At 42.9% G+C, this 24,776-nt stretch overlaps 1 protein-coding gene across 3 annotated transcripts in view; it reads left to right on the top strand.

Annotated features, from left to right (window-relative positions):
* LOC100650276 (sodium/calcium exchanger 3) overlaps positions 1-24,776 on the top strand; it is a 116,333-nt gene that overhangs the window by 23,161 nt on the left and 68,396 nt on the right. For 2 of the 3 annotated variants that reach the window (XM_048405881.1, XM_048405882.1), the window contains exon 3: positions 17,522-17,613. In XM_048405881.1, coding sequence (XP_048261838.1) covers positions 17,522-17,613 — 92 coding nt within the window. Of the gene's footprint in view, positions 1-17,521; positions 17,614-17,708; positions 18,538-24,776 lie in introns of those variants that run through there. The other variant, XM_048405883.1, reaches the window with a different exon arrangement.

Here is a 24,776-nt window from a genome sequence, read left to right as displayed (position 1 = left end):
GCAACAGAAATATATAGCTACTGGATCGAATCTATATATTTACTTATTTATTGTACAATACCATACATTCTACAACGTATATTTCTGCACGGATTAACTCGAGACTAAGCCTCAAATCCGTCATAATTTACGTATGGAAAGTGTTTGGTCGGATGATTACCGTTGTGCAAAGATCGCTCGCGCAATCAGACAGATAAACAGCCAAGGATCCTCCTCTGTTTGCGCGAATTGGACGCGGTTTGCCCGCGAACGCGTTCGTTCCGAGTTTCCTGTTAATTTCGCTAGAGAATGAGGTAGCGAAACGGCATCGTTGATTGTAACACCGAGATGAAGGCGTTGCGGATACAAAGGAAACGCGATAACCTAACAGAGATGGCATAAACATTGTTCGATCTCCGAGCGGAGTATCGCCAGATCGTTGAAGAAAGATCTGCCGGAGAACGTAATGGATACTCGGAGCGAACTACGTATTTGTTTCAGGATTATTTGAAAGTGCAAGCTTAACAGCACGACGACCTAGTCAACGAGAGCATTATTTGCAATCTGAGATAGTTGAATCGACGCTGTGCACGAGACCAGTAACGCTGGACGTGTTAAAAAATAAGGATAACGAGCGGGTATTTAGAAGACAGGAAGTAACGATATTTCAAGATTACGGTCATAGAAAGCAGATTACGTTACGAGGTGAACGTCTGCATTCCATGGTGGACGATAAATCTGAGAAAAACCGTCTTGACGAGTGAGATGAGAACTTTACGAGGGCGATAAATAAAAAAAGAAAAACTATCTGAAAATCGACAAAAGGAGGAGCGAATTGAAAGAAGTCGCATTTACTTTCGCGTGATAAAACTCCTTGATTCGAGAAAACTGTAAGAGAGAAAGAGAGAGGGAATTGGTACGTCGAACGAATCGTACAGCGTTTTTCATCGAACGATTTCAGGTTCATTTATCGATGTTGTCCGCCATCGAATCCTCGTTACGAGGAACCTGTTCAACGATCGGAGGCCAACTGTCGTATAAGTTTTGATTTTCTATATCAACTGTCTCCCTGCGGTTTTAGCGGAGACTCGCTTAGAGCGGGCTTTTCTGCAGGTAAAAAGAGCCAAAAGCCGGGACGAGGAATGAAAGCGGACGACGATCCATAGCTGAAACGTCGGCGTGAATGCGAACTTAAGCGGCTTGTAAGGGTATCTTACGGACGAGGAATATGAAATAAACGTGACCAGCTCGCTGTATCCATCTATCGTGCTTGCAGGATCAACATAATATCGTCGCTGATGGGATTATTTTTCGAACGAACGCTGTTTGTCAAACTTTCAGTGAAACGACACGATCGATAGATCTTAGAGCCGATACACGAACGATCTTAAAATTCAGACTTTTTCCATTTGCATATCGCGAACGTATCTATGAAACGTGACTCTGTTTCCCTGTATTTCTTTGCATTTCGTATACCGTACTCGGTTATTTCGTAAATAATACCGTGTTTAGGCGTACGGATTAAAAACGTAGAAATCGGCCGGTGTTTGCGATGAAACGGAATTGCTGTTCGATGAATCGCTGTTAACAACGCTGATAAAGTTTCCATTAAATTACTACTTGACTTTAACTTAGGAAATTCCGGACAAAAAACGACATTGCTCACGGAATGACCGACGTTTCTTTATGGCGATGCATGCAACAGCGGTGCGCTTTCGCGGCCGTATCCGATTGCACGTGGAATTAGTCTCTTTGGGATATCAATGTCAGCTCTGGTGGACAGCGCGTTGTTCACGTCCAACGATCTAATTTCGCTGGGGAAAATCGATAGGACGAGCGCGGGGCATGTTGTCGTGTCGCCTAACTCCGTCCTCTCCGCTGCGCCGCTCTCCGCCAGGCATCGACGATTATTGCAAATTCTGCCGGATTTATCGGTCGATGTACCGGTCGCGTTCTACCGTTCGAATCGCGGATTATCATGGATATTGCGCGGTAATGCGCCATTTGCATAATCGAACGAGTAACTTTTCGAAAATCTCGCTAACTCGCTGTGTTCGACCAACAAAAATAGAGCGTCTGGAATGGGGAGCGCGTCGTTAAATTCAGGATCGGACTAGTCGAAAACGAGGCGAAAACGCGGCGATAAATTTGACGGTTTATTTAAGCAAACTCGGTGGCACCGGGTGAAAGAGTGCGCCAGAGAATTCGTTACACGGCGTTGCACGTAGGTGGCTATCGCTTGTATGGATTGATAAATCCATACTGCGAGAGAGCGTTTCTCCGACAGCCGGACGGACTTTCATGCCTGGATGACAGCTTTCGATATTCAACGTCGGCCACTTTTTCCTAGAATGCCACGTTATCGACGCTCATACGCGTCCAATGTATATCCAAACCATTTGCCACGTACGTTTTTTTCCTTCTTCGAAACGCTCGCCATGCGGCGGACTAAATTCGCGATAACGTGCTGCGCGTTTTGTTGGCCAGTGACGCGAACGATTCTCTGTTTAGTCGTTCGCTTTTCGTGCATAAACTCTTCCCGATGATCCGTCCGTAAACTTCTTGGAAACAACGACCACGTCGCCGAACGATCAACCTCGACTTGGCCACGACGCGAACGATATCATCGCCGGCGATTCGGTCGCGATAAACACCGTTCCGCCGGAACGAAGTCGGCGTTTAAAAACGCGGACGTCCGCGAAAGTTTCTTAAGCGCGAAAGAAAGGAGAAAGAGATGCAGCGCACTTTGCGACGAAAGTTGTTTTTCTATCGCTTAAGTGGGTATAAAAGTAAGCGGTAGGAAAGTTGCGATATAACGGAGCGACGATAATGCACAAGTTGGCAATTGGAAATTGAAACGAGAAAGAGCAATGGAAACGGAGAAGAAAGGATACGTATTTACGTCTGGAGTATCTCTGTAGGCGAAAGTGCTTTTATAAATGCCGTGACAACCCCTCGGAAGCTCTCGATTGCCGGAGGGTGGACTGTCACGCTTTAAAGGGCGTGGTGTCTCTGTGATCGTTTATCCGTGACGCTGTTATGAATATAAAAGCCCGTTAATTGGATTCGATCGTTTAATCGACGTAATTGTTGCGATTCGCTGACAAGCCAAATAAAATATGCAACGAACATTTTCTCCGCTTTTGCGTCGACCGCGAATAAAACGATGTATGTTACACGGAGTATTTGGAAATTTCGTTAATGTTGAAGTGGATGCCACTTCAAAGAAAACTCCACATCTTTTCTGAAGAAGTTTACTTTTCTTAGTCCTCGAAGCTTTCGAGTATTGTTTAGCACTAAATCAATTTGAAGGAGCTCTCAGTTTCATAGTTTTCTAGCAACATGCCTTGCACAGATGATGCAGCCGAGTACAGACAGGCCAGTTGTTCGTAATTCTACAAATGTAAATGACATGGACCTGTCACGTAAAAAGGAGTATTATTACGCGCGCTGCGACTGCTTTTTATTTCAGTCGTTAAGTATTCTTCAAGTGGAGAGATCACGTTTGACCCGTTTGTCAGCCTCTCGCCTATATCAGTTTATTGTATCGACCATTTTAAAGAATTCCACGAGAAATTATATGATTTAATTTCTTATTCCTTATCTTTTTTGAATAAATAATTTTTTCTTTTCTCCTCTGTTATAAAGAATGTAAGATGCGATGTTTGCGAAGTGACATTGTCTACCAATCGTTTTGAACAGTAAATTATCGATAAACTCCATGAAGACTGCACCTACGACAGACCAGTCCTCTTAAACAGAGCCACGATGTAAATGGCTTAACTTGACGGTGCTTTTATATTTTTGTAGGCTTTTATTCACGAAAATGATTAAGTATAGCGTTACAACGAAGTGGCAAAGTTAAAATAGTTGTTCAAATCACACAAGACTAGTCTCGTGGTCGAATGCTTGCAGTTTTTATACGTTGCGTTTGTAGGTGTTGAGGGACAAAGAGAAGACCCTGATTGCCCTACGTAATGAGGAAAATGTAATGTTGGGCCATATGCAAAGGTCAGGTCAAAGCCTAACAGTTCACTGTCAGGTAGTATGGAATGACGTGGATTTGGGTATGGTCGTTGTCACAAACCCCTGGCTTCTGATCTGGTCTTTCTGATCTGGACCAACATACACATTGTACTTATACTTAAATTTGCTTAAATATATTTTCTATTACACATTTTCTCTCTCTCTCTATTACGAGATATAAGTGTTCGGGTACGTTCGCGAGCGCCTTGTTCGAAGACGAATATCATTAGGCTCCGATCATCGGTAAAAATAAAAAAAAAAAAAAAAAGAAAAGAAAGAAAGAATGGAGGGAAATAAAAAGCAATAGGAAGAGTAACGAGGTTGCGGATGAAACATTTAGAAAATGTTGCGAGAACTGGAAATTCTCAACGGTTTGATCGTCGACGCGAAAGTCTCTTCGGTGACTCGGAATGGAGACACAGAGGGCAAGCAATTCGCTCGCTGTTGAATAATTCGCCGGGGGTTTGCCTTCCAAGCCATAATCCCGATCTTGGCTGCAAGTCGTGTTTAAAATTTCAAAATTCGGAAGCCGCCGCCGGGACGGCGAACTGCCACGCCGGACGAAGAGCAGTCGCTACTTACGCGTTGTCTCCGAATCAGATAAATTTCATTCGCGGTCTGCCATTGTAAGTATCCTCGATCTCTCTCATTGCGAAACTTCGCTGGAAGCTCGTTAATTTCTGAACGCCGTGCTGGAAACTTGCCGCGAAATTTCAACGTTCTCGAATATTCCCGAGTTAATTAACCTCTTTGGACGTCTTTTCACCGGGATTCAGCGACGTGGCCATTGTTACTTCATCATCGAACCGTCACAGTGATTATATCATCATCACGGGCAGAATGTCTCTGCCTTTCTATTAGAAATTGTAAGAATTTTGAGATGCGGTTTAAACATCGTCGATCCTCTTTTCGTGGTAGCGTAATTCCCACACAGTTGCTTCGCCTCGATTCGAATGATTCGGCCACGCTATACCAGCTGCGCATGGTCCAAATCTATTGTCAAAATGTACATTCCATAAACAGTGAATATGTATAACGTCTTTCTGCCTGTTCTTGCTCCAGTCACTACAAAAAGTATTCAGAAGTCGCTTCGTTGAAAAGTAAAGACACGCGGTCGGTCTATTTGATTTCGTTCTCGATGGACTCGAGAATATTCCTGGAAAGAATCGTTTCCTCATTTTGCAAGAATTGCGACGCGAATTACCGATTTATTGAAATTTAAGCGCGCGCTATCACAATAGAGCCGTTCGTCGAACCCTTCTAACCGATTGTTCGGCCGTAAATTTAATCGGACGCTCGAGTCACGAAATTTCGAGGGGAAAAACGCAATTCGAGTATAGGCAGCAGCTCTGAATGTAGAAAGGTCCCCGTGATGTATCTACGCCGCGTTTCTAATTAAGGCGCAGCGGTAATGCGGCCGCATTAATTATATGACGTATCAATTAATCGCGGTGGGGGGACACAACGACAATTACTTTTCAAGCCGATTATCTCTGCGGACGTTTCGAAGTGCATCAGTGACACGAGTTCGTTAGCGTCATTCGACGTAGGAAGCTTGATTAATTAGGTAGCCGCCGCGCGATGGGCTTATTTAAACGGGAAATTAATTATCGCTCCGCACACAGGCAACAGAAGAGGCCACGGATAAATATCAAATCCGTGACCAGACGCCGTGCATTGTCCGACTAATCACCGTGCGTAACGCAACAATGTACGTCCGCCCTAACCCCATCGGATACATTAATCATGGTATCACCGATTAATAAGACTCTTATCCTGATGAATTTTTTTTATTAACACTTTACAGACTAACAAGTAAATGTGTTATACGCTTTGTTTAAATAAAAATATCATTTTTATAAGGCGTACTTTTGCGTGGCTGATCGTGGGCGAATGGAGAAAATGAAAAATGTTTCAATTTGCGAAAGCAGCGATGCAAATCGCGAACAAACCACAAAGTGGCGCGTTCGCTGCAAGGAAATTTTAATCTCGAAGTCTTATCGTAAGTCTGTAGGCGATTTTCCACGTGGTTCGTCGATGAACAGCGAACGTCGATGGCCGTTCTTCGATATCTACGAAGCTGGAAAAACGAGAGAAGGTCGACGCTTTTGATCGATTTCTTTTCGGAAGCGAATCGTTCATTTCGCAGTTGGGAAGCGATTCAGAGAGTCGGTCATCGCGATTTACGATTGGCCTTTTCATTACGCTCGCGTGACCCTGCGAAGACGGTTTTATATTCATCGCGGATGTCGATAAGAAAGCGACGTAACTCGCGCGAGTAGAAAACCAAGTTCTAGACGATATGCATGTAGGCTATCGATATATGTAACAACCATGAACGCGAATAAAATTCTCTGCATGTGTTTCACGATTCTTGCAGAACTTATGTATCGACTATTAACTCCGCAACCGTGACCGTTCGCGTTAAAATTTAACGTCCGATTGATCTTTTTCTCGTGACATCAGATACAGAAATTATAACCCGGTGTCCTTACATTCAATCAATTACCAAATGTCCATTAAATTTACATATCTCCCTACTGTTTCTCTTACGTCGCATCAATCTAATATCTCCAAAAATTGTCTTTGTATCTCGGAGATGAACACGCATTTATAAAATTTTCCAAGTTCTGTTCGTGGTAATATTACGATATCGAAGTTGGTACGAACGTGGCTTGTGTTAGTAATCGTATGTTTGAAACTTCATCAATTTGTCAGCTGTTTTTAAAGGACTCGTAAAGAAATGCGTCTGTTATTTTTCTCTCGAGTTTTCTTATCTGCGTATCTATGTATCCTTGGCAAGTTCTTGCAGAGAAAGTTGTGTAACTGAAAAAGACTACAACCAGGGAAATGCAGCAGGATCCTCTTCCGAAATGTAAATTCATCAGAAATTCAATTGGAAGCACAGTGTCTGTATTAAGGAAAAAAAAGGGAAGAAAAACAGAGTTGTTTTCCCGTTGGTAAATACATAGGCAGCGCGTGTCCATGTGCGAAACTACAGCCCATGGTGAATGTGTCACGGTCATATATTATGCACAGTCATGTATATAGACGCGTTACTTCGGGAGCTCTAAAGCCTCGTATACCAGGCAAGCAGCATGACTGACAAACTGCAGCTGCACATATGCCAGAGGGGCCGGATCTCGCAGCTGCGACAATAGACAGCCGGCCCGAGAAGACGATAGACTTTCCAAGCTACGGCATCTTGGAACATGATAGTCGACCTGCACCCAACATCGTCACGTGATAATAAAAACCGTGATACAGGAAATTCTCGTAGGGAAAGTTAGGGGCAAAATTTATTAATTTCTTTTCTACGATATCTTTGTTCGTTCAACATAAAATATCGAGTGATCGTTTCGTAGCAGGTCGTATAATAGCTACAACTTTCCTCGAAGAAAATGAAAGACGCGAGAAACTTCAAATACTTGCACGTATCTTACAGAATGGGAAAGTGTTAGGTTTCAATTAGAGAGCACGGGAATAATAGTCTATAACTTGTGTGATATTATATAAATTTGAAGGAAGAAGATCTACGAAATGGGAACGAAGCATGAGTCGTCGTATCCCATCAAAGAAACAAAGATTTACAACTACAGAGACCACGACTTCGCTAGCGATCATTCGCAATCAAAGGGAATAGATAACGAAACGTAAATCGTTGAGAAATATTACAGATAGCAGAAACCAGGTCCGAGTAAGGTGTCCGATACCGTGTTCTTCTTTCGATCGAGAGTAGCCAGGTTCGATCTTAGCCAGAGCTGTTGGGTTCAGCCATGAATTTTCTATGACGGCGTTGAAATTTCCCTATCTGCTTACCATCCCTCGCCCATTCACCTATGCAGCGGTCTTCCGACAATAAATCTTCACGCTCCGAAGGTTCCTGGAATTATTAAACGCCCCACCCAAAACTTGGAACAGCCGGGAATACTGGCGATGCCAACGAAATCTGTTGGAACACCCGGTACGTACGAGCCACGTTTCTCGCGTGTTTCTTCGTGCTTCGCGGAACGCGGTTTCGCGTGGAAACAATGGGCCACGAGTAGAATGCGACTAGAGAAGCCCTCGTTAACACGATATCCACGCACACGCTCCGCTCGGCCATCCGAACTGCGTGTGCACCTCCGCGGAGAATTCGAACTCTCGAGATTTGAATTATGTCAAGTACAGGGGCCGCGCGAGCCAAGCTTACTCGTGACAACTGACGCGAACTTTTGCCCCGTCATCGGTCTGTTACTGTTAAAAGATAGTTCCGCGTTGTCGAGTGTTTAATTGTTCCGTGTAATACGGAGTTACGGCACGGCCGCACCACTGTTCGCTGTTTAATGGACGGAGTAACGTTCCCCTTGTAATTGTGCGCCATGAAAGCTTCCCCAAGTGCGATCCCATTCCAGTCGTAATGTTTCGACGATGTTCATTACTTCACGACTGATCTTTCGTCGAATAGTTTGTTGCTAATCGACACGTTGCTTCGCCAGACTTTTCTCTGGTATTTTGTTTCCATTGAATCGAACGTATTACAGCAACGAATCATAAAACACGACAAAGAGAACCAACGATGGCTTCACTACTGATTCTTCCTTTTATCGAATAACTTGTTGGCAATTGATACGTTGCTTTGTTGGAGCTTTTTGCTTGTATGGAATCGAAGATATCATAGCAACGTCTCTGCGTATTAAATATAGATCAAGGCAATGAATGAAATGATCTCGCGATTGATCCTTCGTCGAGTGGTTCGTTTGCTTGTGGAACATTTTCCCTGTTAGATCAAAGGGAAGCCTCGTTTGTTCAACGTTTTCAATCACGATCAAGCTGAACCTAAAACCGCAACTCTGTCCAGATAGAGGAAATTTGGCCGCGTAGCAAATTCAGAATTTGGACCTCCTCTCTTCTGAAGAGGTCGTACACAACGATAATACAGAACGATAGTACACCGCGATAGTATGTACATTAGCGTGTTCACCGAGATTGCCGGTGTTGGAAGGTTCCATAAACGCGAGTGCACGTCAACCTGGGTTTACGCGTGTTACCTTCGAGCGGCGTTTTCCCCGAGGTTGACGCAATCTCGATGACAAAAAGCCAGGCTGCCGCGTCGGGGACACTCTCGTCTTAAAATTTACGCGGTTCGCCGAGAGTGTCTCTCGACCGCGAAAACGCGCGACCAACATCAACGAGGACGCGAAAGAAAAGAAAGAAAAAAAAAGGAAGGAAAATAGGGCATCGCGTTGGAGGTGTATCGAAATGGATCGCGGTTACCGCGCGAGATCTTCCATCGAGAACACCATTATTTATACTTCCAGCCGAGTACCGTGATATTTCAAAGTGACGGCTGTCGACATAAAGAAGCGGGGAGAGGGACGATAAAGAGCGTTTTGATTAACCGTCGGATGGCAAACATGGCAAAGGGTGGATAATCCACGAAAAATCTCGGCTGGATCTCGCGCACGAGCAAACCATTTTTGCTGTTTTAACGGCGGCCACTACCGTGAGCTGGAAAATACACAATGGCCAAGTGGTTTTTGTGAATTTGCACGGATAAAGTAAAGAAACATGGATATTCCAGGAATTATTTCAAATTATTTTTAAACCTAATCAGCTTCTACGAACACTCTCTCAATGTTAAATTACGCCATACCAAACGTATAATTTATTTTTATTTATGTCATTTTCTTGCGATGGATTTATGGAAGTAAATTATTCGTTTCATTGTGAAGCAAGATGATAATTTCACATCGAAATAATGAAATTGAGTGAATCAGAAGAATCGGAGTTGGTCAGATCGACTTCTGCGGATTATGTGTCTATCGACTATACGGAGGATCCCGTGAGAAAGCAATTTTACGTGGACAAAGTAAAATATATGTACGTTAGTCCACGCAGTATTCTACACAGTAGCGTAGACGTTCGCGTGCTCGGAATATGATTAAAATATCTGTGAGCCAGGAAACAAACGGGAGTCCTCGGCGAGAAATATAATCCTCGTTGCTCGCAAACGTAGCAGAAATTGCAGATAGGACGATGGTGGATAAAAGCGTTGGTTTTCGCGAATTCTTTCCTGTCGCATACGTTTCGCTTTTCAGAAGTTCAGCCTTTGACCGGGTCCTTACTGAGACCATCGATTTCTCGTTATCTGGCGAACACGTGCTTTGAACTGTAAGTTAGGGACGAGTTTCTGCGAGATGCAACGGAACGAGATCGAAACTCCAGAATCGAAATAAAAGAAAAGGCATTCGCGAATGTTTACTCGTTTTACCTTAGCACTTAACTTTTATCTATATATTTTCTTTATGCGTTCATATTTTTCGGATCGTACACCCTATAGTATACAACTAGAATGGAAAAAGGGATCAGCATGAAAGTAGAGAAAGTAAACTATATCCGAAGGTGTTGAAGGAGCAAGAAAAAATAAAATCCGAAGATGAAAACGCGTCAAGATTTCGGGACAATTTATTACGTCGTTCAGTGTTTTATGTGCAAAAGGTAGATTCGAGCAGCAGACGTCGACGATCGAGCGTTTCAAGGTTTAAGAAAGGTTCAAGATCTGAGAATAATCCTGGTCATCGAAGGACGCGAAACCAGCCAAAACGTGGGATCTTATCGATCGAAGCGAACGAATTATTAAAATTTAAATTAGAATTTTTGTTTAAACGTCATAGAGCTCCTCGATTTTGGACGAAAAATCTTTGCTGTGTTAGAGTATACGCCATTGGAGGAGAGATGCCGTGGAAAGAAAGAAGATTAATGGGGTGACAGTCAGTTTTCAAGGTAGCACTCTGAAGAATCCTGCAACGATTCTCTCGCAACGTCTTCAGCTGAATTCGATTCTTTGTTCGGAGGATAAGTCTAAATTTTTGATACTCGCTCAGAAGAGATCAAGCTTGTCGGATTCGTACTTACGGCAAAGTAAAAGAAGATGTACGTCTTCTACGTATTCTGGACATCGCGGCTGCAATCACACGATCGCACGAAGAAGATTCTCTTTGAAGGAACTTCGGCTATCTCGAACCGTGTTCTTTCTTCTCGCCATTCTACAGGAATATTCATGAGATTCTGTAACACGTTAGTGAGATTTCCGTTATTATTTATTTACGTAACAAGTGGAACAAAGTGCCATTGGTGTAGAAATTCTATTCTGCTCCAAATACTACGAGTTTGCATCGCCGAGACATTGGAAGCTCTTAAACGGAAAAGCTGAAGAACGCGATTTCGTTAACGAAGAACATTAAACAAGTAATCCTTGGCCGCAGAGCAGCGATTGATTTATCGCGTTAAAAAAATCCAAAAAGCTTCGGAGAGACAGAGGTCGATGCAACTTGTCAATTCTATTCACTCGGGCTCGTTCTCGCGGGTTTCGCGAATGTTAAATCGAATTCCAGATAGATTGGATTGGCTCGGTCGTACTAAACCGGACCCAACGATATCGTCGATCGGTCGATCCAGTTGCGAGATTGGAGACGAAGAAAAGAAAGGTCCGAATGTCCCCTGTCAGCCTGTTGGAATATTTATCCGCGACGAGTGTGCACCAATTTCGCGATACAAGTGTGCAAAACGTATTATTTACGAGTATTTGAGTATGCAATATACGACATATCATTAACCTTACCAGACCTGATTGGATGACCGGTTTCGAAATTTAATTTAAAATTGTATATTCATTTATGTAAATTCTAACTTTACGCAAATTCTGTTATTAATAAAAATTGAGAATTTAATTAATCAGAAGATATGTATAATACAGACAAGTCTTCTATAATAAGCTTTAAATACTTGCATGGAATACATGCACGTATGAAAATGTAAAAGCGACAGAGACGAGAAAGTAATTTTATTTTAACTTTATCCTTAGAAGGTTCTCATGGAGACAAGGTTCGTCATGATTTACGAAACGATGCATCGTAATCAAGGTCTCTGCCTTGAGGTAATCGACGAATAAAATTCGTCCCTCCAATCTTGTCACCGGCAAAAACAAAGTTATGCCTAGTTTTACGAGCACCGAGGACGAACTCCTATTTACGGAGGAGCTCGACCGGATTCTGCAAGAATTCAATTTTCGTATCCCATCTCCTCTGGTCAAGGTTGAGCCGGGAAACGATTCGTCGGCCTTGCCCTATTACAGGGACAATTTTCGTATTGACGGATCGTTTAAGCGCGATAAAAATATCGCACACGTAGCCTTCTAGACTGTTTCCTGTCTCCGTCGACCGATTCCTATCGATTTTTTACTCGGTCCTCTTGCATCTCTACTCTCTTGGAGCGAAAATTCCTATGAAACAGCGTTTCACGGCGTTCTAATTATTTATTTATCGTATCGTTACGAGATCGAACATTGTCATACTCTTCGCAAGAAGATCAAAAAGAAAGACTATGAGAAAAAATTCTTATATTCGATGATGATCAATTTCAAATTAAACATTGGACGCGACTGTCGTGCAGAAAATTTCAGCAACGATTCGATACTTTCTCTATTTAATCTTATGCGATTCACATTCGAATTCGATTTCCATTCTCTCGTATCAATGGCTCACGCCAAATTCATCGAAACAACGGCTGCCCCAAACAAAAGCCAACTACAGTGTATTCGATAGACTAAACCCGCATCAGCGTCAGCAGGGAAGCCGTAGAAGCTATTCTCGAACCGATTAATTGATCTCGAGTCGATGATGAAACGAAGCTCTACGCGGTTCGTTCAAACACTGCTCGATGATCTTTTTAATTAGCATCGAGTGGCAACACTCTGATCAGTGGTTCGTGCGACTTTCATATACATTTCCCGATTCTTTTTATTAAAATTTGATCAATCCTGTCATTCATCGCGTAATCCACGTAATCACGTTGGTCGTGATGACGCTTCTAACAAAATTTCAAAATGTCTCGAACAACTCACGTGGCATATTTAGGAAAAGTCTTCAAATACCTTGGTCACGTTCTGTACATTCGATTCGAACAGCAATCGGTCTATTGAGTTAGCAACTAAGTGATTGCGGATTTTGTCATTACCATTTAGTGACAAAATCCGCAATCACTTAGTTGCCAACCCAATAGCTCGCGACCGCGTGCGAATACATTTGCTCGAAGGCTGTTGAATGACGTTTGACCACACAGATCGTGGTACGAGAGTGTACCATTGGCACAAGAGGGAACGAGGGAACTTAGTCGATTTCGAGGTTGCTAAATAGCATTGGAACAGCGAGGACGAACGGTCAGTCAGCGTAAACAGACCTAATTAGATTAATACACATTTGCGTTAACACCGTGACCATGGTGCTGTAGCGGTGAATAACATTGGAACGCGTTGCCGGTTGGACAATACTCATAACGTGACTGATGTAACACCGCAAATTAGATCCGAAGAGAACTGCCGTGTGGATAGGCGTGTTAGCCCGGTTAGTCTATGGGAAACTTGGACTATTGATTCTCGCGATTACTCCGCTATTATGGCTGAGTAGAAATGCAAGTATCGCAATGACGTTGAGCTACAAGCAGGTTCTCGTGTATTAAATATAAAGCGAGATAAGTAGAACTACGTTTAACGAGAAATTTTATTAGAAAGAATAAAGAAAGTATAATTTTCAGAAGCACTTGCAGCTTCGTTTCTTTGGAGTCACTGGCTTCTCGGTTATCTTATTTTATAGCGTTATGATAACTAAAGATAAAGTAAATTTATACGATAAGTAAATTTCCATAAGAAATAAAATGCTTCGTATAGCTTGATAGAATAATAACACGTGAACGTGAATCCTGAAACGTAATAAACGTGAAACATCTGCATGAGTCAGAATTGACCCAGCTTTCGAGGGCTGAAGACGACGTCACGCATACAACACATTCTTGCCACGTGTAGTCAAATCTCCACGTAGATGCACGTCGATCAAACGGTATCGATATTCCACTCTAAATATTTGATGTCTCTCACTGACCTTTTTCATCGCTCATCATCCTCGCGAATTCTCGCTTTTCTTCCCACCTATAGTATCGCCAACTGATTTCAGCGAGGGAGCAAGCGCAAGAGCGAAAGAAGATGGCGAAGTCTCGTTTAAAAATGAAACGCCGCCAAGTCGATCTCGTCGAATGATTAACAAACTTGCAAAGTTCAAAGTTGAACGACACGCTGACAGTCTTGGCAGCAAGTTCGCGCATTGTTTGGAACAATTCGACTTCTCGCCTGATGGCACTTCGATTTAACGCGAGCGCCAATCTATTTCCTGGGTCTGTACGATGGTTAGTATCGCACACGACCGAGTAGATATCGATCGACGCGGTATATACTTGGCTGCAAGTTGTGTCTGTACACTCCAAGTCAGCGGGTTATCGTCGCGACGTGGCTTCAAGTCTAAGGTCAGAGCTATTTCAGGAACACTTTGCCTTCGAACAGCGATGGATATCGAATGAAAAATACGCTGTCACCGTGATTCCTTCGCTATATCTACCTTAACTACAAAATATAACTAGCATGGAATATGAATATTAAAGCAATTTATATATACGTCGCGTAGATCAAACGCCTTTGCTTTCGACGACCTTCGCATAGTTTTTCTTCTTCATCTGCCATCCAGGCTGCTTGTCTCAGATTTATGGTCCTCCATGGAGTCTAGACGTTCTCTTTGTGATATAGTTTCTTCCGGGTAATCTTGAACTGCACTTACTTTCCTATCTTTAAAACAATCTTCTTTTTTACTTGCTAATGTTCATCCATCGTTGATCATCGTCTGGTAATCTACTTTAAAAACTGTACAGATAATGGAAGCGGGCGTTGATTACGCGGACGAAGGAGACGCATCACGAGATGAGCTGCGTTTCAAAGCGTTTATAAGTGTGGCGATGTATGCAACGAGGAACGTTTAGGATGAGCGTCGACGAGATTCGACGTTGTCGGAGCCAGATGGCACGCTAAATTGATTTCGCTGCTACTCTGGATCGATTTGAATTTCAAATTTGAACGTCTAATTTGGCAAAAGCGGTCGGATCGTTCAGCTTGTCGGCCGTTACTCGATTATGAACGCGTATGCATAGAGGCGGCGAGGCCTGTGCAAAAGTCTCGTCACGAATTCCGACGTTGTGCAAGCCAAGAGCGTGACGAAACTTTCCTGCCAAAATTTTTCTCTACCCTCTCGTACGTTCCTCGTGTATTTTTCGAATTTATTCGACATCGACAAGCCTGGAAGTTAAGATAAGAAGCGATGCTTAATTAACGTTTACTTTATCCATGTAATTAACGCTTCTTTCAATGTTCCGCGAGCTTTGAACGAGATTTCTAGAATAAATCGATCGATCGATGAATACTTTCAAGTAAACGACATTTCTTGGAGATCCAGAATTAAGAGAGCGATCTTTTAGACAGACTCTAACGTCGCTGGCATATGATTCGCGTATGTTTAGGTCAGAATAGTGGCTACTTTTAATACAAAACCTTTAGAGCAGCGTAGGATCATTAGCGAACATTCTCTACGTCACAATATTATAAATAATGACATTAATAGCCATCGTTTGTTAGGCTTGGTCAAGTTTAATATATCCAACTCCATCAGACACGCGCCTTTACTTTATATGTCCGCATTTAATTCGAGTTTCGGTCATACAGTTGCTAAAACACGTAATACAATGCAGCTTCGGTTATCCGACTGCTGCTTAACCCAAGTTTCGTATTATCCGAGATGCTCCGAACTTCATCGTAACTTCACTATTTCGGAATTTTAATACGAATTATAGGAAAGTGTAAATAGAATCAGACATCGTAAGATTCATTCGATTAAACTTCCAACCGACTAAATATTCCATTAAACCTAAATACCTGTATAACGTAACATCATCGAAAGTTTTCTATGATTTTATTACACGATTTATGAACGCCAATAGACCTTTCCATATTATCCGAATTTTCCTCTATCTGAGCTCCAAATCGACGTTCTGATTATCTACCGTACGGCGAATAAGTACGCGGGTCAAATAGACTTATTTCTCGATTGCCTGCTACAATGAAAGACGACTGCTGAAAAAAGAATATGGTCTAAGCTTATGTACGTACGTATAGGCTTGTTAATTATACTTACGCGCGTATACTACTGTCTAAACTACGTGGAACAGTACTTAGTATTATTCTCGTCTCGACATCAATGCTACTTTGTATCGAGCGTTATCTCACGCGTAAAGAGTGTTGAAATGGTCACCACTTCTAAGGAAACTCTACATCTGATCTTTTTAATTTTCTCGAGCACTGAAGCCATCGTATAGACAAAAGACTGGGAAGAAGGCAGACCATAAACAGCAGACAGGCGACGTTCGCTTCGGGGTTTTCAGTTATAGGGTGACACTGGTAGCGTGCGGACCTGGACTTGGCTCAAATTATATTTCTATTTGTAATTACACTTCTGTGTTAAAATATATTTTCTACCTTGCAATTTATCCACGCGTTTCTCTGTTTATACAACTAATAACCTCAATAAAGAGGCACCGAGCCAGCGAATAAAATTGTACGAAATTAAATCGACTATGACAAGAAGCGTGCGATTAAATTTCCTTTCGACTTCATTCGGCGGCGAAATTTTCGTCGAAATTATATTCGAGAAGATGGATAATTAGTAAGTATTGGATGGACGAGGGTGCATTACTCGACAAGGGAGTAGAATAGCTGGGTGTCGTTCGGTTGACGCGATACGTCGTAATTAATTATCGACATCGATATTACGTTACATTCGCTTGCTGGCTTTACGACGATATAGATACCGGACGGTTAGTGTAACGTTACCATAACTCGCGCTTATTGGATCCGATTACGAGACGATCTACGGTAATGATCATAATGTACAGAATTTCCACGTCGTTAATTCCACAAGACGATCAAACGAAATCTCTCTAATCAATTTCACGTAATCGATACGCAAACACGACGCGTGTCTTAAATTTGCGGCAATCCAACGGGAAATCGTATTCGCGGCATCCGTAAAACAATTACAGGGGAAATTTCCATCCGTATCTGTTAGTCGTTCATTGAACAATTATCGTATCTCTGGTTCTCTTGTTTTCCAAAATTATTACATTTCGCGGACTCGTATTGGTTTCCAATATGGGATTTCATCAGAATACGCGTTGAAAATATCAAATTATATAATTTTCCTACTTTGAAAGAGAGCCTTCGTTTTAGGATAATCGTTTATCGAAGTTATGAAATTTATACAAATTATTTCTTGCTATCTGCAAATGGGAAATTAAGTCAACGAGAGTTGCTTAATTTTGTAAGTTATCCGGAGGGTGATGCATAAAATGCAACGGCGCCGAAAGGAATTCAATGGACTCGGAAAAGTTGCCAGAGCGTTTTCATCCCGAGACCGGAAGTTCTTTTGATATCGCGACAAGGCAGGATCAGCGCGCACCTTAAAGCTGCGGGCTTCTTTAGAGCTACGAAGTTTAGTCCAACTTTACCTTCGACTTTCGCCAAACTCGCCAGAACATACATCCAACTCAGCCACCCTGTTACACGATTACTAATCTCACGGTATTTTCTCTTGCGCTTTTCTTTCAGAAAGCTGATCCAGCTGTCGATCATCGAGGAGGATTCGTACGAGAAGGACGCGTTGTTCTATGTCGAGTTAGGCGAACCACAGTTACAAGGAGGTGAGTATCGCACTTTATAATTTGTAGATAATGCACCGATGATCGTAACAATATTCATGACGATATTAGCAGGCATTAATAAAAATATAATATAGGATTTTTCTGTCAGAGGAACGACTGATCATTTTTTTCCCGCGATCGAGACAAATTTATTTTGACAAATTCACCGTAATATGGCTTCCCTCTTCCAAAGCTGCATACATTTTATATCAAACGTATAAAAATAATATAAGATTAGTACTCGCAGGTGTTGTGAAATTTCTCCTCTTTGCCCCTTTCTTTCTTAAAATTGGCCGTCTATCTAAATTATCGCATATTCGGCAATTAACAGCTGATTGGAGAAAAAAACCTTCGATTTGACTAATCGTGCGAAATCTCGAGGTTAATGAGAGCGCCAATTTGACGGATTCGAGGTAGAAAGATCGTTTTTCGAGGCTAATCGAGGCAACGATTACCCGTTAAATGGGCCATTACCGAAGAAAAGATCGGCGAAGAACTAGAAGCGATCGTGGCCGATGATATGCAAGCGGTGTCTTTCCAAATGGACTTCTTTAATTGATATTCGAAGGTCGAGCAGAACTCTCTTCTCCTTCCTCGATACACGCTGTCGCGAAATTACCATTTCCAGTCGATAGATTATTACAGTGGAATACCGGTGTATTCATTGAATCGCGTTCTATTGTTTTTGCCACGTCGCTATAATAAATCGTACCATTTGGCGGAGTTATCGATCGAGGAAGAAAAATGGGAGAACGGTTCGATCAGATCCTTCCGTGAATTGATTTATCGACGTGAAAATAAAAAATCTTTTTAAAAGAAGACAGAAAAAAAGAAAAGAAAGTAAGGCAACAACAAAAGTAAAGACTCCAGACGAATACGAGTAGCTCGTAAGACTCGTCCGCTGGAATTTCATGTAACAGCGAACAAGATAAATCGTTAATTATATAATCTGCTTCACGCATTTACCGCTACTGGATCCAACGTGAATGGACGTAAGTTTTAACGTACGAAGCATTTAGCCGAGCTCGATCGATTTACAACGCGTCGTTCGGCTTCTCCAGCTATTGGAATACGTAACGAACTAGAGTAGAGTCGGTTACCAGTAGACGCTATCCGCCGTGCAAACCGACTCCGTAATGGCACAATGCCGCAAATACATAAGAATCTTTGGAAACGGATGCAGAGAGTAGCTGCTTTGCACATGCCGCTGTAACAACTCCGCTCGTTCGTTTCGAACGTTGGCTCAGCCGCATTAAGCTCGGTTTACGCTTCACATGTTCGCGAAATACGCCAGGCGTTATAAGGCACGATCTTCCACTACCGTTTCTAAATCGCGAATAATGCCACGAAAATTCGATCATCCGTGAGATTTGATTCGTCATAAAGCGGGTTAACAACGACATGTTGACGGATGCGCGCGTGAACAGAGTTTCAGAAACGGGAAATCGGGAAAGATATTTCAAAGTAACGCGAAGCTTGTTCGAAATTTCTTCTGATGTGTGAACCGAATGGCCGAGATGTACAGAGTACATCGATTTTCCCTCGTTAAAGTCGAAGCTTTTTTAACCTGCCAACTAAGACGTTAAATTGATAGACGTTGAACGCGCTTCATAAATCGTATTGCAAAGTTATGCGTTACATCGCTTGGAAAAGCGCGCTTGTTCCGTTGACGTAACCGCATTGTTTCGCTCGTAAGCAATTAAAAATCCGCGTGCGAATTCTTCGAGAATGCCAGAACGTGCAAGACTGCTCTTTAGCGGCGAGTCTCGCTAAAGGAAGCCGTCAAGATGCGATGTATTATTGCTGCAGGATATCGTTTCGTCCGATTCTCGGGATTCCCGCGACGCCGATTTCGCGGCAATAACGCGAAAATCCAGCGAAAATACGAGGGTCGCTGGTCGATGGACGAGACATCTCCTTCCAAAGAAGGAATGCACGGGCTGGCTGCTGCTCTCGCAGACACGAAATTCCTGTCCCTGGGAATACCGAGCTCGCAATCGATTCTTGGATCACCCGCACAACCAGATTTACGAGCCGAACCGATAAAGAAAACCCGCGGAGCTATCTGTCACCAACGAATTTCCATGACTACGAAGTGCTCTTTTTTCTTTTTAGCAGGCGAATCTATAAAACCGAGGGTGGAAATTTCCTGAAAAATTGAAACGCCCAGTGTTGAGATGTTATCATCGATTGAACAATTCCGTTTCGCGTAGGAGCGAGGCAGGACACGCGTGTCGTTAAAAAAGAAATTAGAAGACGCTTATAGCGATTTTATGGGATAGCGGGATGTAACGTAGGAAAAATAATCGGCAGAATTGGCGCAACAAGGTTCGCAGGAATTGCGCCAAGAGAAAGAAATTGCCGCTTCCAATGTCGGTTTCACTCGCCATGATTTCCATATTACGAAACTTCGTTACACGTGCACCGGCTACTGGCGGCGACTCATGCATATGCATTAACAAGTATTTTCTCGTGCATAATCTCACGTTGTTTTATATAGTTCTCGACCAACCGCCAGTTTGACAACCTACATATTTATTTCCGACTACTCGTAGACAAGACGCGCCTCGGAATGAGATCTCGCACAATTTCTTAGAGATCCTTCGACGAGGATATTTCCTCCGGTCCCATGGAAAGTTGTTTGGAGGAGGAGGTGTCTTGAAATTTGGATAACGTCAGAGCGAAGATGCCGAGGATTGGTGTCACGACCTAGAGAACCGAAACGTTCTCCGAACAGCTGTCTGTGAATATAATCGATGCTTTCAGTCGAACGTAAGGGGACTGCATTTATAACCGCTTCTCGAGTAATTAATTGATTAATTGGAGCGGATGGTTAGTTGGAGAGTCGAACGGAAGTTGATTAAGAATTCACCGGAACGAAGGATTCAAAGCACGCTTAATGGCCTGCAAATGCCTTCCGGGCCACGATTAGGTCGGCGAAAAGGGCAACGATGTGTGCTGCTTGATAAAGGCATGACTCGATTCAAACGAATATCTGGCCGGTGGATTCGGCTTCGAACAGAGAAACTGTCGATAACTTTCGCCGATAACGCGACATCGTTGTCGATTAGAAAAGCTACGTTCGTTTAATTTCTGTTCGTTACATACGTACTTTACGATTCGTTACATCGCGATCTTTCCGAAGTCCCTGGAAAACTCGCACCAGGCTTCAGCATGATCCGTAAAATTTGATTTGTTTCGCTATGCTTCGTGCAATAGTTATATTTTCCGGCTCAGTAAAAACGTATCATCGTCGATGTCACATAGAAATTAAAAAAAAAAAAGAAGAGAAATACAAGTTAGCCGATTTTCCTCTTGGAATTTTTACACCGATGTCACGACCGGCAGAAAATTGGCCAATAGCCGTGATGTACCGCTAATTATCAGGAAGATAAGTTGGGCAAACGTCATCGAGGCTGTTTTTAACACGATCACTGTTGCGATAGATTGATGTCGTGTATCGCACACGCGCAGCCACAGAGAGCTTCTCCTGGCTGGCGAGAACGCGTTAACATTGCGCGATAATCGCGACCGCGGAATTAAACGTGTCGACGGAAGATGAAACTTCACCTTGGTGATCCACGCAACGTTGCCCGAGTGATATTATTCTGTCACCGTCGACGGGATAATATTAAAATTAAGATGAATGGTCGACAAACGAACCGTATTTCCATGAAATGATCTTTTGCCTATGCGAGTTCCTTTTTTTTTTTTTTTAAATTTAGAAGACTCCTATGTTACACGACCTAACCCCTCGTCAGTTCAATTTGACACACTTTTGTGTCAGCGAAGTTTCACACGGTGACAGATCATATTATTCGGCCATTTATAGAGCGATCTTTCTGAAACCTTTTGGCTTTGACGTGCGAGCAAAATCCGATATTTCTGAAGGAGAGACGTATATAACCGGATTGCATGCGAATGACAAAGAGCAACGTTAATTACTTATCTTTTCGTTTCATTGATGTTCTACCATCGTTTCGATTCGACACACGAACGACGCGTTGAGTTGGAGAAAATGAGAGACGAACGAAGGCCAAACAGGAAAAATCAACACTGTACCGACTTTCAACGCGGCAGTAGGTCCGAAAATACCCATTTTGCCATTTTAGAGACACAAAATCTTCCCGTACGAGACTTTCAAGAAAACTGAACACGTTTAATTAAGAACCCGCCAGATACAAGCGTACGACAAGTTTTCAAATTTATTTCTCTCGGAAACAAAGCATTTTATTCCACGTTTTCAATTTATTTCCACACGCAGTACGATCATCTGTCGATTGTTTAATTCTGTCTAGCTGGGAATTAGCCATCTTCAAATACATTAGACAAATTTTCAAACTTGATTTTCTCGAAAACCAAGTCTGGGATGGAAAAATTGTATTGCATATTTTTCTCTTATTTTTCTACAAGTGGTCACCTCCCATTCGTTTGACATGTTACTCGGCCTGTACTTGTGCATTCGCGATGTACGACGAATATCTAGAAAAAGGCGAAGTATCCATTCGAATTGATTCCACACGACTCAGCATGTGCGGGTAACGCGAAGAAATCGCGTGCTTTGAACGCGACAACAGACGCCCGTGAACCTCGCGTCGTAGATATAACGTGTCTTCTCTTATCGTATCGCCTGATTCCTCGTAGACAACTACGTACATAGGCGTCTGGGAGGCGCGAACGTTCGCGTTTTCCAGCGAGCAAGTATGTAATACTTAGTTGCTACTTGCTCCTGTAGATAGATAAGAGACGATGTAAAGTTGTGTAGTTAGCGGGAAGATAGCACGATGAGGTTGCAAGGGCCGCGTCGCGACGCGATGCTAACAACACCGGTAATTGACCACCTCTGGTGACGATACGATCGTTAGAACTAATTAAGTGTCGCGTGGGCGCTCGTTAGTTTGCAGTACTTTGTAGTCTTCAAGCGTGCTTTTGGCGAAGAGTTGCTTCGCTGTTAGAGAATAAACCCGCGGACATAAAGCGTCGAGGTAAGGTAAACGCGACACTTTGTTTCTGGCGTCTGGTGGCACTTTGTCCCATCCAAGTTCAGAGAACACCGTGATATTATCGAAATTTGCGTAGCATCGTAGCGCCGTATAAGCTTATTAACTCGATGTAAAATTTACATTTAAAAGTTGCTTTAAAACGTGTATCTATTTTGGTCGCTGAGATTATGATACCTTGAAGAAATGTCCAAGTCGACGGAAAGATACATATTTAGCGCGTAAAACAAATACAATACGACGATTAAATCTGATCTTCCGCAAAATAAAGATAAGAAATCTGATTTATCATGCCCTTGCCTCGTAGCTTTTCGAAAGATCGTGGGTCAATAGCCCGACGATCTGTCGAGTCATAGCCTGAAGAAAGAGAAGGTCGATTCGAAGAAGAATACCGTGACAATTACATCATTGAAACGAGCGTTCTCATTCCATATCGCGAACGCCGGCGTTAGTAGGAGACAAATACCATCAGACAATTACGCAAATGGTCGGCAATAATGTGTAAGAGCGCGACCGATTGTCGCGTGTGTGGCACGCGCCAGTCTCGAGAAGCTGGCGATAAGAGACAGCTTGTGGCCTCGATAAGGTGACAATGAATCACTGAAGGTTCGTTCACCGAGATTATGTCACTCTGACGCGAAAACTGATTAGAGGAAAAAGAATAGGTTGGCCGATAATAATATCGCTGTGTTAATTAATAATTATTTAGCAAATAATCGTCTTTAGCTGATAAACGGACAAGGTCACGGATATCGAACCGGTCTAAGACCTAAGAGAATGCGACTAACGATTTATTATCGATAATTCGTTCACGCGTGAACAAACGTATGTTTGTTTGAATTATTACAACATCCTGGTATCGTTGTTATTTAAAGAGAAGATACGTTTTGTAATGAATCGTGACGCGATGAAACGATCGCGGTATCTGCAATAAGTTTCAAAGACAATCAGACAGAAAGAGAATATCAATGATTGTCTTATCAAGAGCCGCCGCCTAATTAGGTCGTGATTTTAAATCACCGTAATTGCTCACGGTTAGATAAAAGGTGTAATTAATGTGAATCTTTTAACTGCAAGGTCGGGAAGAGCTGGCAAACGACCCCACGAACCGCGACACACAGAGCGTTCTTTAAAATTGTTATCTCACGTGCACGATTACGGACATCGCCGAGAGACTCATTTTTCTCGGCTATATCTTTGCTACCTATCTGCCAGTGGCAAGAAACACGCTGCTAAACCGTGACTCAACATGGCATGTAACTACATGTCCGATAACGAATTCAACGTGTACAGTGGCTGCGAAAGATACCGCAACGTATCAAACATACTACGTTCTTAATTTAGATGCAAGTATACCAAATCTCGATGTTTCGCCGAATATCTTATTGAAGGATTGGATAACGCGTGTCAAAGTGAAACGTAGAAAGCGATAAGAAGATATATCGAGAAATTGTTCCGAAGCACATTCGTCAGTGCGATAAAATAGATGGAGACTCGCGTAAAACAGACATCCGTCACGAGCCACGATGCGTAGCAATCGATAGCGAAACGGACGCGTAATTTATCGCGGCTCTCGCGGTTGCTGCTTCAAATTGCCAAGTATCCTGTTTGCAAGCGGCGCTCGTAAACGCTGTCATTCAAGATCTCTGCCGGCGTGGGCGTAAATTACGAGCGCGCGTCGAGCGGCCGAAGAATCGAAAAGGAACATCGGGGCGCGTATTAATAGCCGCGGAGGGAAGACGCAGGGCCCAGTGAACGCTCGTTACGCACGCATCTGCTCGATTTATGGATATTAATAACGCGATGGAACAGTGACGTAATATCTCGCGTCATCACGTCCAATGATGCTACCAGCATCTTGCTTGTACCGTGGACAGGGGATGGATATTAATAAATGCTCCGTGCACCGAGTGAAAGTGAAATTGATGGGAAACGACGGGACGAGAAGGTAGTCGTCGATAGCCATGGTTATCGAGCCGGGAAAGTAGACGATGCAGGACGGAGGAGAGGCCGAGGGATCGAGCCTTTTTACTCGAGGTTCGAGCTTCTTTCAGAAACGAGAAAGGACCTTGCTCCAGTTTGCCCGAATGCATGGAAATCGCGGTTTCTTCATCGACCAATCGTTTCTTCGATACCTTTAATTACCACGTTTCGATCGATCGA

This window comes from Bombus terrestris, chromosome 5 (genome assembly GCF_910591885.1).
Source record: "Bombus terrestris chromosome 5, iyBomTerr1.2, whole genome shotgun sequence".
In the NCBI taxonomy this organism is placed as follows: Eukaryota; Metazoa; Arthropoda; class Insecta; order Hymenoptera; family Apidae; genus Bombus; species Bombus terrestris.
This window is presented reverse-complemented; position numbering and strand designations above follow the sequence as displayed.